The sequence below is a fragment of the Bos mutus genome, chromosome 13 (genome assembly GCF_027580195.1).
Source record: "Bos mutus isolate GX-2022 chromosome 13, NWIPB_WYAK_1.1, whole genome shotgun sequence".
Classification (NCBI taxonomy): Eukaryota; Metazoa; Chordata; class Mammalia; order Artiodactyla; family Bovidae; genus Bos; species Bos mutus.
Genome location: NC_091629.1, coordinates 39,682,802 through 39,695,786, shown reverse-complemented (window position 1 = coordinate 39,695,786; position 12,985 = coordinate 39,682,802). Strand labels below are relative to the sequence as shown.

Sequence of the window (12,985 nt, the reverse complement as noted above, 5' to 3'; positions counted from 1 at the left end):
ATGCGCTCTCGATACTAACTGTACTAAGACAGGCCCCCTGGGGCAGCCAGTGCCCGCTTGCTGGGGGCGCCATCCGCTACACTCTCCGCCTTCTGTCCCGAGCTGCCCGCTGCGGGTGGGATGCCAGACTCCTCTGGCTGGCAGTGGCCGGTATGTCTCCATTTAGAAACAGACCTTGCAGGGCCTCGGCTGCACGTGTGGAGGGTGCACCCACGCTGGGTGGGAACTCAGCCTGCCGCGCCCTGCCGTGTGGTTTCCTAACACGACCTGTGGCTTAGGCGTACAAAGGACCACAGACAGGGCCTTTCTGCTCTCTTTGAAGGATGCTGACCACCCCCAACCCCACTCCTGTGGACAGAGGTTTCCCCTTAGCGGGGAAACACTGCAGATACTTCTTTTAGAACTGGCTTCGTGTTTGCAGAGTAAGTCGTCTTTAGAAAGGAGGAAAATCCACAAGCGTAATTGCCACTGTGTCTAATTAGGCAGAGCTATGTAAATCGAGCATTTCTACATGATTAAAATGTCAGGAGAGCCGGGGTGACACAGGAGCGGCTGAGTGTCTCTTGCATCCCCATCATCAGAGGGGCCCCTCTCGCTAATCCTGCTCATCTGCCTCCCTCCTAATTAGAATATTTATGGCCTGATAAGCCAGGCAGGTGGTGCTCTGGAGGGAGGGTACTCACTGGGCTATGTGATCTGCCCACCCAGCTCCATCCTTGAACCGCTGACCATGGGTGGGTCACCGTCTTGAAACTTCTTTCTCCCAAAGGTGGGCCAAATTCACCATTATGGTTCATAGGACTTTTCAGAAAGCAACTCCAACACATTTCTATATTTTTCAAGCGTCTCCACCCCATGTGGCCATCAGATGAGATTTCACAGAGAGCCATGCGTGATAAAGATGGCTTATCCCCGGGCCAGTGACGATCGTGACCTCCACTAACTTTACAGATTCACTCATGGGACTCAGCTCAGGCGGAAAACATTCTTAGTGACAAGACCAGCATCCCCGCCTTGCTCACAAGAAGCGTCATGACAGGCCATGTGGGAAATTCCAAAAATTTGTTTTCCTGGAAAATGAGCTCTCTGTAAGACTATAGTAGGCATCAGGGGGAGTGGGGTCAGCGGTGGTCTTGGGCCAGGCAGAATTTGGTGTGTCATTTAGTCACTAAGTCGTGTCTGGCTCTTTGTGACCCCATGGACTGCAGTGTGCCAGGTTTCCCTGTCCTTCACTAACCTCAGAGTTTTCTCAAGCTCATGTTCATTAAGTCAGTGATGCCATCCAACCATCTCATCCTCTGTTGCCCGCTTCTCCTCTTGCCCTCAGTCTTTCCCAGCATCAGGGTCTTTTCAAATGAGTCAGTTTTTTGCATCAGGTAGCAAAAGTATCGGAGTTTCAGTATCACTCCTTCCAATGAATATTCAGGGTTGATTTCCTTTAGGATTGACTGCTTGGATCTCCTTGCAGTCCAAGGGACTCTCAAGAGTCTTCTCCAGCATCACAATTCGAAAGCATCAGTTCTTTGGTGCTCAGCCTCCTTTATGGTTCAGCTCTCACATCTATACATAACTACTGAAAAATCCATAGCTTTGACCATACAGACCTTTGTTGGCAAAGTAATGTCTCTGCTTTTTAATATGCTGTCTAGGTTGGTCATAGCTTTGCTTCCAAGGAGCAAACGTTTTTTAATTTCATGGCTGTAGTCACCATCCGCAGTGATTTTGGAGCCCAGGAAAATAAAATGTCACTGCTTCCACTTTTTCCCCTTCTATTTGCCATGAAGTGATGGAACTGGATGCCATGATCTTAGATCTAATCCCTTGAATCTATTTGTCACCTCCACTGTATAATCATAAGGGATTTGATTTAGGTCATATCTGAATGGACTCGTGGTTTTCCCTGTGTGTGTGTGTTAGTCACTCAGTCATGTCCAACTCTGTGACCCCATGGACTGTGGCCCACCAGGCTCCTGAGCCACAGTCAACTCCAGGTCTTGTTTTTGCTGACTATATAGAGGTTCTCCATCTTTAGCTGCAAAGAATATAATCAGTCTGTTTTCAGTATTGACCATTTGGTGATGTCCATGTGTAGAGTCACCTCTCCTGTTGGAAAAGGGTATTTGCTATGACCAGTGTGTTCTCTTGGCAAAACTGTTAACCTTTGCCCTGCTTCATTTTTTACTCCAAGGCCAAACTTGCCTGTTACTCCAGGTATCTCTTGACTTCCTACTTATGCATTCCAGTCCCCTGTGATGAAAGGATATCTTTTTTGGTGTTAGTTCTAGAAGGTCTTGTAGGTCTTCATAGAACTGGTCAACTTCAGCTTCTTCGGCATTAGTGGTTGGGGCATAGACTTGGATTACTGTGATGTTGAATGGTTTGCCTTAGAAGTGAACAGAGATCATTCTGTCGTTTTTGAGACTGCACCCAAATACCGCATCTTGGACTCTTTTGTTGACTACCCTGCTAAGTCACTTCAGTCGTGTCCGACTCTGTGCGACCCCATAGACAGCAGCTCACCAGGCTCCCCCGTCCCTGGGATTCTCCAGGCAAGAACACTGGAGTGGGTTGCCCTTTCCTTCTCCAGTGCATGAAAGTGAAAAGTGAAAGTGAAGTCGCTCAGTTGTGTCCGACCCTCAGTGACCCCGTGGACTGCAGCCTTCCAGGCTCCTCCGTCCATGGGATTTCCAGGCAAGAGTACTGGAGTGGGGTGTCAGTGCCTTCTCCGTTGTTGACTATGAAGGCTACTCTATTTCTTCTGAGGGATTCTTGCCTACAGTAGTAGATATAATGGTCATCTGAATTAAATTCGCCCATTCCAGTCCATTTTAGTTCACTGATTCCTAAGAGGTCGATGTTCACTCTTACCATCTCCTGCATGACCACCTCCAATTTACCTTGATTCATGGATGTAACATTTCAGATTTCTATGCAATATTGTTCTTTACAGCATCAGACATGATTTTCACCACCAGACACATCCACAGCTGAGCATTGTTTCTGCTTTGGCCCAACCACTTCATTCTTTCTGGAGCTATTAGGAATTGCCCTTCACTCTTCCCCAGTAGCATACTGGACACTTACCAGCCTGGGGGGCTTATCTTCCAATGTCGTGTCTTTTTGCCTTTTCACATGTTCATGGGGTTCTTGGGGCAAGAATACTGGAGTGGGTTGCCATTTCCCCCAGTGGATCGTGTTTTGTCAGAACTCTCCACTAAGATCCATCCATCTTGTGTAGCCCTGCACCACTGAGTCACCATAGCTGCATTCAGTCACACAAGTCCCTTTATCATGACAAGGCTGTGATCCATGAAGGGGGTTCAATATATCCCACTGGCAATTCTTGAATCATTTTTGCCAAACACTGTTTTTAGGACACCGAATGTGGCTTTGTGGTCTCAGAGAAAAAAAAAATTGCCCATTGAATCCACTGACCCCCTCACATTGGGTCCTCACTGAAGTCATTGCACCCCCAAAAAAACAGAAGAAGAAAAGTGATCCTAGGAGGGCCTCAGGGCTCCAGCTTGCCTCCAAGACTGGCCTCACCCGTGCCGTCCAAGAGTCTGCTGAGTCACAGGATGGTCCTGCAGACGTGGGGGTCTGGCAGTGAGCAGGGCAACCCCTCCAGGACCCACGGCCCATGCATCCGTCTTCACGGGGACCCTCGATACCACACTCCCGGCCACACTGGATCCAGCTGGTTCCCAGGGCTTTCCAGATGTCACCTCCCTGCTGGCCTCCACTTAATGTTGTCACAGTGGGAAATCAGCCCCAGGGAAAGCAGATGACAGCACTTCCTTTAGAGAAAGATGAGAAATGCAAAATAAAAGCCAGGGTCTGTGCTGAGTTCCCTGATGGATTCTCTCCGTGTGGGTCGGAGCCATCAAGACCACAGAGCAGCTGCCACAGAGCATGCCCGGGAGTGACTCAGGCCCTCAGTCCCATACATACTTTCTGGGGCTTAGTTGCCCCGAGGCATGTGGAATCTTCCCACACCAGGCTTTGAACCTGTGTCCACTGGTAGGTGGATTCTTTACCACTGAGCCACCAGGGAAGCCCTGGATTCTCGCTCTTGACAGTGGCCTTTAGGAGAAGCAGCAGCAGACCTGGGGCCTAGAGTCTGGAGCCACCAGGAGGATGGACTGGGGTACCACCAGGAACAGGCCAGCTTCCCGTCCAGGTCAGGGTGGTGCCACCTGGCTGAAGCTGTGGGTGCGGAGTGGGTGCCCTGTGAGGCTGTTGAGCATGTGGTCAGCCTGCAGGCCCAGCGTGGGATGCGCGTGCCTGGGGTTCCCACAAGGCAGGAGTGGAGTGTTGGCACCTGGAAATGTCATTTGGGTCTGCGAAGCCCGCTGTGTTCATGTGGGTGGGTCGGCGGCGTTTGGCACCTCTGCAGCGCTGTGCTCACTCCCCACCCCCCGGACCACTGTCTACCTCAGGGCCTTTCTAGCCCTGAAGGATACCTGGGTGCCAGCAGTGACTCCCCACCCTCAGCCCCCCAGGCCCAGCCCCTCTAACCTGCCCTCCCAGTGGAGCAGCCTGCTTTGAGTGTTTCCTACAACCTGTGAGACTTTACAGGTCTGGCCGTTCTCACTGAGCATCTAGCATTCAAGGTTTGTCCACGATGTGGCTGGGGTCAGTGCTTCACCCCTTTGCACAGCTGAATCGTATTCTGCTGCAGACAGGCACATTTGCTCGTCCCATTGTCAACTGGTGGGCGTTCAGACCACTCCCCGTGACAGGCGCTGCTGTGATCACAGATCAGCCCCTGCTTGGATGCCTGTTCTCGTCCTCTTGGGCGTATGCCTAGACATGGACTTGTGGCCAAAAGGTGACTGTGTAAATCCCCAGGACCCACTGCCTATTTTCCACGGTGGCCACACTCTCCATCCCGTTTGGAACAAGTCTCAATGCGCTTGCCTGAACAGGTCATCAGCCTTGTGGCTCGCCCCACACCCAGGGCCCACCTGGTGGGTCCCCAGTTGTGTTCTCAGGCCCTGAGGACACCCACGGGCTGAGCACATGAGAACCAGACACAGGCAGGCGGTTAGGCTGCACTGTCTCCAGGGACAGGCTGGCCCAATCCCAGGAGCAGCGGGGCAGCAGGGTCCGAGCTGCGTGTCCTGGCAGCCCCAAGTGGAGAGGGCCAAGAGTGGAGAGTGCAGGAATCTTTGATGCTTTTCTGGGGCAGGCTGGCCAGCTGCATTATTGATGGATGTTCTGCAAAATTTAAATGCTGAGCTACGGGGAGGTGAGTGAAAACCCCAGAGACTCCTGCTTGCAGTTTTCTTCCCTCCTCCCGAACTTGAAAATGGTCAGATCACATTTTAATGAATTCACTGCAGCACTACTGCTGCCGGCTCTGGGGGCTCTGCACCTGGCAGGAGCAAGGGGACTGCTGGGCAGCTGCCAGGCTGACCAGCAGGGGCACCTGCTCAGTACGCCTCCTGGTGGCCGCAGCTATCACCAACCATCCTTCAGCGGGTGGCCCACGCCCCCACCTCCCTCTGGCTCCGCTGGGGTGGGCGCCATAGGGAGAGCAGAGGTGGAGGAGGAACGCTGGCCATTGACTGGTCCAGAGCTGGGCCCAGGGTCCTCTCTGAGTCCCAGGGGGACCCAGGAAGAGGGTTGCTGGAGTCCAGGATCCAGCCACCACATGGCTCACCAGTTCCGACCTGAGAACCCAGTTTGATCACCTGCAAAGTGGGGATGGTATTGCACCCTATTCCCCAGGGCTGGCTGAAGGATGGGTGGGGATACTGCGTGTGGTCTGTGGATCCACCAGCAGGAGGCACTAGAACCACCCTGAAAATAGCCCCACGCAGTCCACCAACTCCAGGGCCCCTCCCCGGCCTCACGCAAATGGTGACAAGCATTCTAAGGCCACGAAGCAAGGCCCAAGGAAGGCTTTTTAAATAAAAACATCAAATCTCTTACCCATGCTAGACCCTCCCAACAAGTAAAGCTGGAACATTTGCAAGAGGGTGTCTGTCCAGGGACATTTCCCAGGTTCCACCTGGGCCCCACTACCTACCCTCGGGTGACCATTACGAAGTCTAGAAAGTATACTTTCTAAAGCTAAAGCCACAGCAGAGCCTGGCCCGCATTCCCCGTCCCCCCACAATGACCTGTCCGAGCTCAGCAGGGCTGGCTGGATCTCAGGGGCCGCACCCATGGGGCCTCTGGATTTTCTTTCTGCGCCCCACTCCCCCTCACCCCCGCACCACACAGCCTAGAAAGACCCCACCACCACCTGGCTCCCAAAAGCAGGACCGGTATGCCCTCTAGTGGTGGTTGTCTGTACAATACACACTCGCACAGGCACCAACGTGCACACACTCCCAGGCACGCACACACAAACATACACATGTACACATGCCTATACATATATGTGTATGTGCACACACCGGTATACACACACACACATGCATACATACGGGTCCAGAAACACAGGCATACACACAGGAACACAAGCTTGCACACGCATATACACCCATGCAAACACACACGAGTGCCCCCATGTCCCTGAGATGGTTTGGTTCTCCAGTGTCGTCTTAGGGCGTCAGCCCATAATGTCCACAATGTACAGGTGGATTCTACCATTAAAGAGATAAGAAAGGTTGGAGGGGTGCCTTCTTGGCTGCAGTCAGTCACATGACAGCAGTGTCAAGGGGTGAACGCGTTCCCTCCTCTGCTCTAGTTAAATCCCTCCTTTTGCTGTGGGGTCCCAGGAGCCAAGTTGGGGTGAAGTCCCTCCTCTCAGCCCTCCAGCCTTGGTCTCCCTCCCTCCCTCCCACCAGGCAGTCACACGGACAGAGTCCCAATGCTTAGGCCATCGCAGGACAGCCTCTCCCAGCAAGAAGGCCAGCGGGGGGATGGGGCTGTTTCGGGGGCCTCAGTCCCGCCAGTGGCCTGGGAAGGGCAAGCTGAGGCCTTGGTTCCTGGGGGGACCACACACTGTGTGCCATCAAATGACAGCTGTTGGGGGCAGGGGTCCGAGACCAAGGCTGGGCCATGCTGGCTCCTTCTGGAGGGTCGTGAAACACTGCCTGTGCGTCCGCTGGCTTCCAGTCATGCTGCAGCCCTTGGCATCCTTGGCTTGTGGTCGCTCCAGCCTCTGCCCCATCTCATGTGTCCTCTGCCCTCATCGTCTCTTACTGGAAACCTGTTGTTGCACTGGGGTGCCCTGACCCAGAGGGCCCAGGTCCATCTCGACCTTCACTTTATCTAAAAGGCTCATGATGGACTTGGGAGCACAACTTAACCGATTACCAGGTTGTCCTATCATCTCTTTACTGTCCTGAAGAGTGACCTCTGCTGGCCACCGAGAGCAGGGTGGGAACAGAGGTGGGCAGCTGGGGCCCAGGACCCAAGCACCATCTGTCTCGGGCCGGCTGTGTGGCCCACGCGTGACCCGTTTAGTGAGGGGTTGCCTGCACTGGACAGTGGGCTCCTGAGCCGGGTCTTGCATGTCATCTTCCCCACGATGCTCATGCAGAGCAGGGCCTGGGCAGGTCAGACGGGAGGCCCCGCATCTCCTTCCTGTTCCTCATCCCCCAGGACCCCAGGTGGCCAGAGCTTCCACGTCAGGTTGGCAGAGCCCTGGGGATGCCCCGCAATGGGACTCTGGACGCCTCAGCCCCACAAGGTCGCCAGCCGTGAGGTGGTCTCCATTTAACACTGACCCCAGGAGCCCCCTCCGTGACTCTGCCTGCCATGGTTTATGTTGTGGGAGATCCAGAAACATCTCTGCAGCCAGGCCTGTGGAGGGGGTCAGCCCAAGGGGCGTCCCCAATGCCCACGCCCCTCCTGTGCCAGCTGCTATAGGACAGGCCTGTCCGAGGTGTGCCCCCAGCCTGGCCACCATCCTCAGCCCAGGCCAGCGTCTAGCACAGCTGGAACCAACTAGCAACCGACCAGTGCCTGCAGAGCCAAGCTGTGACACAGACGGTCACCACGGATGCTGGGGAGGGTCTCCTCCGCCAGTGACAGAGTGTACACGTGCTCTAGATGCCAGAGGGAGAGCTCTGACCACAGAGTCCTGGGCTCTGGAGCAAGAACATGCAGAGGGCTGCCGTGCTGATGCTGAGAAGAAAAGCAGGGTCTCAGGAGAGTGGGTGTCTGTCAGGGGAGCAGGTGCGCACTTATATTTTATTCGAGGAGGGAAGGCCTTGCTGATGGGCGCAAGCAGTGTCAGGGCAGGCAAAGCAGCCCTGTATGACCCTGGTGGGGAGGGGAACATACGTTTGAAGAGCAGCAAGGAGGCCCCATGGCCACAGCAAAGTGGACGAGGCAGGAGGGGAGAGAATGAGGCCGCTGAGGCCACCACCTGCTCCTGGGACCCGTAGATCCTCCCCAAGGAGCAGAGGTGAGCCCCAGCTCTGGGTTAATCAGATCCGCCAGGTGAGAGGGGCAGGGTCTTCTCGGCACCTGTATGTGTCTCTCAGCCTCCGTTTCTCTGCGCGATGAGAGGTGACAGGAGGCTGCTCAAGGCTCTGTCGGCCTGGGTGTCCCCCCTTCCCCATCCATACTTTGTGGGCTGGGCCTAGATATTCACAGAGCTTTAGAAATAAACAGTCATGTTTAGGACTAATTTCTATTTACGGCAGGTGATGCTGGTTTGCCATTTATAGCAGTGGCAGAAACTGCTTTTATTTTTTTAAAAACTTTCTATTTTGTATGGGGGTTAGCCAACTAACAGTTGTGATAGTTTCAGGTACACAGCAAAGGGGCTCAGCCACACATACACCTGTCAAACTCCCCTCCCATCCAGGCTGCCACGTAACACTGAGCAGAGTTCCCTGTGGTTATCCATTTTGAATATAGCGTGTGTACATGTCCATCCCAAGCTCCATAACTATGCCTTCCCCACCACTCCTTCCCCCTGGCAACCGTAAGTTCATTCTCTTAAGTCTGCGAGTCTGAGAAACTGCTTTTAAGTGTGCTTACTGAAGTACAAGAACGTGTTTGCTGTCAGGGACAACCTGCAGACAGAACTGGAGCGGGGCACGGTGTTAGTCTGCATTGTGGGCGTGACCAGCGTGTCCACAGCGGGAGCCCCCACCACAGCCACCCCAAGGCCACGACAGTCGGGCCCTGAGTCTGCCCTCAGGCCAGCAGTGCCCCGGAGGGTCGGGGTCAGAAGCGCTAGAGAAACATCCGTTTATCACAGGATATCGAATCCAACCCCTGTGCTCTGCAGCAGGGTCTTATTGTTCATCTGGTTTGTTTGCAGTCCTTTGTATCTGCTAATCCCAACTCACACTCCACCCTTCCCTCACCACCCCGCTTCCCCTTGGTAACCACAAGTCTGTTCTCTGTGAGTCTCTCATAAATTTAAGTTCATTTGTGTAGTAGTTTAGATTCCACAGTATAAGTGCTATCATGTATTTGTCTCTGACTTAACTTCATTTAGTATGGTAATCTCTAGTTGCTCCCACGTTGCTGAAAATGACATTATTTCATTATTTTTATGGCTGAGTAACATTCCACTGTTGTGTATATACCACATCTTCATTCATCTGTTGATGGACACAATGCCTTGGCTATTGTAAGTAATGCAGCTGTTAACATTGTGGTTGTATGTCTTTTCAAATTAAGAGTTTTCTCTGGATATACACGTAGGAGTGGGATTGCTAGAAAATATGCTAAGTCTATTTTTAGCTTTTTAAGGCACCTCCATACTGCTCTCCATGGCGGCTGCACCAATTTACATTCCCACTAACAGGGGAAGAGGGTTCCCTTTTTCCACATCCTCTCCAGAATTTATTGCTTGTAGATATTTTTGATGATGGCCATTCTGACCAGTGTGAGGTGATAATTCATTGTGGTTTTGATTTGCATTTCTCTATAAGTAAGGGCTTCCCTGGTGATTCAGTCAGTAAAAAAAATCCACCAGCAATGCAGGAGACCCGGGTTTGGTCCCTTAGTTGGGAAGATCCCTTGGAGGAGTAAATGGCAACCCACTCCATTATTCTTGCCTGGAGAATTCCATGGACGGAGGAGCCTGGCAAGCTACAGGGGTTGCAAAGAGTCAGATGTGACTACGGGACTTAGCATGCACAATTATTAGTGAGGTTGAGCATCTTTCCATATGCCTGTTGGCCACCTGTATATCTTCTTTGGAGACATGTATATTTAGGTCTTCTGCCCATTTTTTGATTGGGTTACTTGGTTTTTTGTTATTTGTATGAGCTGTTTGTATATTTCAGAGATTAAGCCCTTGTCAATTATATCATTTGCAAATATTTTCTCCCAACCTGTAGGTTTTCTCACTCTGGTGTGCAAAACTTGTGTTTATTTGTGCTTCTATTTCTATTGCCTTAGGAGACTGACCTAAGAGAAAACACTGCTACGTTTTATGTCAGAGAATGTTTTGCCTATGTTCTCTTGTAAGAGTTTTATGGTGTTGTGTCTTATATTTTAGTCTTTATGCTCTTTGGAGTTTCTTTTTGTGTATGGTGTGAGCGAGTGTTCTAACTTCATTTACATGCGGCTGTCCAGCTTTCCCAATGCTACTTGCTGAAGAGATTCAAACATCTTCTGAAAGGGGCCAGATAGCAAATGTTTTAGGCTTTCCAAGTAATGTAAGCTCATCACAGCCACTTAGCTCAGCTGTTGTGCAAAATCAGCCACAGACAATGTATAAATAAATGAACCTGGCTGTGTGCCAATAAAACTTTATTTACAAAAAACACTGGCAGACAGATTTGGCCCATAGGCCAGAGTTTACTGACCCCCAAAAGCCCCTTGGTGACTCACAGCTACCCACGAAGGTGTAGACACCTTACCAGGCACTGCTGTCTCAGGGGTGCTGCACTGGTGGCTCCTGGCGAGGTCTGGCTGCAGAAGGGTTGGAGAGCCCTTTCAGTGCCCAGAAATCCACTGTCCCCATCCAGCTTTATTTGCCTCCTAAAACCCACACCTGTATCCGAATACTACCCGCTCCTTCCAGGCAGCATGCAGACTGGTGTGCAGGTAACAGGGTCGGGGGCTCAACTTCCCTTCTCCTGTGTGAATTTCTGACACTGAAGATGCTAAAGAAATGAGGTCGCTGCGGACACACATCTGGGTTCGCCTCTCTTTGCACACTTCCACCCCGATTTTACAAACCTCAGTGTCTTCTTACAGTCCAAGCCCCCTTTTCCTTCCTTCTAGTTCAATCCACACCTGTGAAAGCCAGGTGCTGGGATGAAGGCAAAGACCTTGCCACCCACTGTGAATGAGGAAAATGTTCTTCCTGTGGCCAGCACCCTGGGCAGGAAGGGGACCCAGCAGCAGCTGAATCCATCCAAGGAATATGTTTCTTGGAAGAAAGTATAAACAGCTAAACCCAAGCTGCTGCTGTTCTTCCCCCTTGTCCCTTCTAGAAAGTCCAGCAGTACATGGTCATCATTCAGGCCACAGACATGGAAGGAAACCTGAACTATGGCCTCTCCAACACAGCCACCGCCATCATCACAGTGACGGATGTGAACGACAACCCACCGGAGTTCACTGCCAGCACGGTGAGTGCGTGTCCCTTCCTGAATCTGGAGGAGTTGGCCAGTGGCGTTCAGACTCCAGGGAGAGGCTGAAGCGTCGCCACTTTGGGGTGTGCTTGGCAGGACAGGCTGGGGGCTGCAGGGGGACATACATGCCAGGTCCCTCTGGCAGGAGCCTCCACAGCCCACCAGCAGCAGGAGGGCAGTGGGGGACACAATGTGTCCTGCCCCTTCAGGCGCAGCCGGCGGGCTGCCCACAGACCTAAGTGCCCGCAGGAATGGCCCAGTGGCACAGCTGTGGGATCACGGAGTCACGGGCTCCCAATTCCTCTGGGTTCCCAAGGAGCTGTGTCCTTTGGTCCACTCGCTCTGGCGTGGAGGTGCTGACAGGACAGGAACCTACACCCACCCCGCAGCTGCCTGGCCAGAAATGTGGGGGGGGGCCGGCGGTGGGAGGGTGGTCAGTGAGGGTTCCCAGGGCACCGAGTAGATGAGAGAGTAACTGCAACAACAGAAGACCTGGGGCACCACCAGGCCCCTCTCCCCCAGCACCAGCCTGGGCCTCTGGTCAACCTTTGGTCCCCACCAACCCCGTGAGGCTCAGGACCCAGTTATGGGCGAGGCGGCTGAGGCTCAGAGAGGCTAAGTCACTTACCCAGAGCCACAGAGTCCACGAGGGGAGCAGCTGGGAGTGGGCCTCAGAAGCTGAGCTCTCAGGGGAGGAGAGGGGAGCCCTCGCAGTAAGCCCATGCAGCATCCCCTCAGCCTGCTTCCCCACAGCCCCCACACCCTTCAATCCCAGTCTCGCAGCCCTCCATCCTGCATCCTAGAGTCCCAGACTCTAGGTCTGGGTGAGCCAAGGCGGGAGGAGGGCAGTCCCAGCCATGAGGGCGCAGTGCCACCTGGTAGGCAGATCGCCCTGTGGGGTCAGGGTGGCATAGCTTCCATTCTGTGGGCTCTCCACGGCCAGGGGGCAACGTCCAGGGAGTCTGGACATGAGTGAGACATCCCCCCAGCCTGCAAGAACCCCAGGCCGATCCCCAAGGCAGCCCCTACCCTTATGGGGTTTTTCTGTTCTCAGCATGGATCCCTGGAAACTTTCAGGAACAAATTTTCATTGTGTCTCCCAACTTAATCATTCTCTTTTAACTTGAATTTTGGTTAGATCATTCACACACACATAGCACAGCAACTTAAAAGTTACAAAATGACTTACTTTGAGGAAGAGGCCCTGGTGTTCTAATTCTGTCCCTTGTGTCGTTTCTAGTTTTCTGTTTATGATGGGTCCTTAAGACATTTCCACATCCAGATTCCAAATGGCCTTGGAATTTTTTCAACATGTGTTTAGAAATAATTTCAAGTTCACAGAAAGGTTGTAAGAATAGGAATGGGGAATAGAACAGCCTCACAGAGAGAAGGCAGGATGGTGGAGTAGAAGGCCTCGAGCCCAACTCCTACCACAAAACTCAAAATCACAACTGCTGAACAGTCCTCCATAAAAA

At 52.8% G+C, this 12,985-nt stretch overlaps 1 protein-coding gene across 1 annotated transcript in view; it reads left to right on the top strand.

Moving 5' to 3' along the window:
* CDH4 (cadherin 4) overlaps positions 1 to 12,985 on the top strand; it is a 479,129-nt gene that overhangs the window by 446,082 nt on the left and 20,062 nt on the right. Inside the window, 1 exon segment of the mRNA XM_070381465.1 lies at positions 11,370 to 11,507. Coding sequence (XP_070237566.1) covers positions 11,370 to 11,507 — 138 coding nt within the window.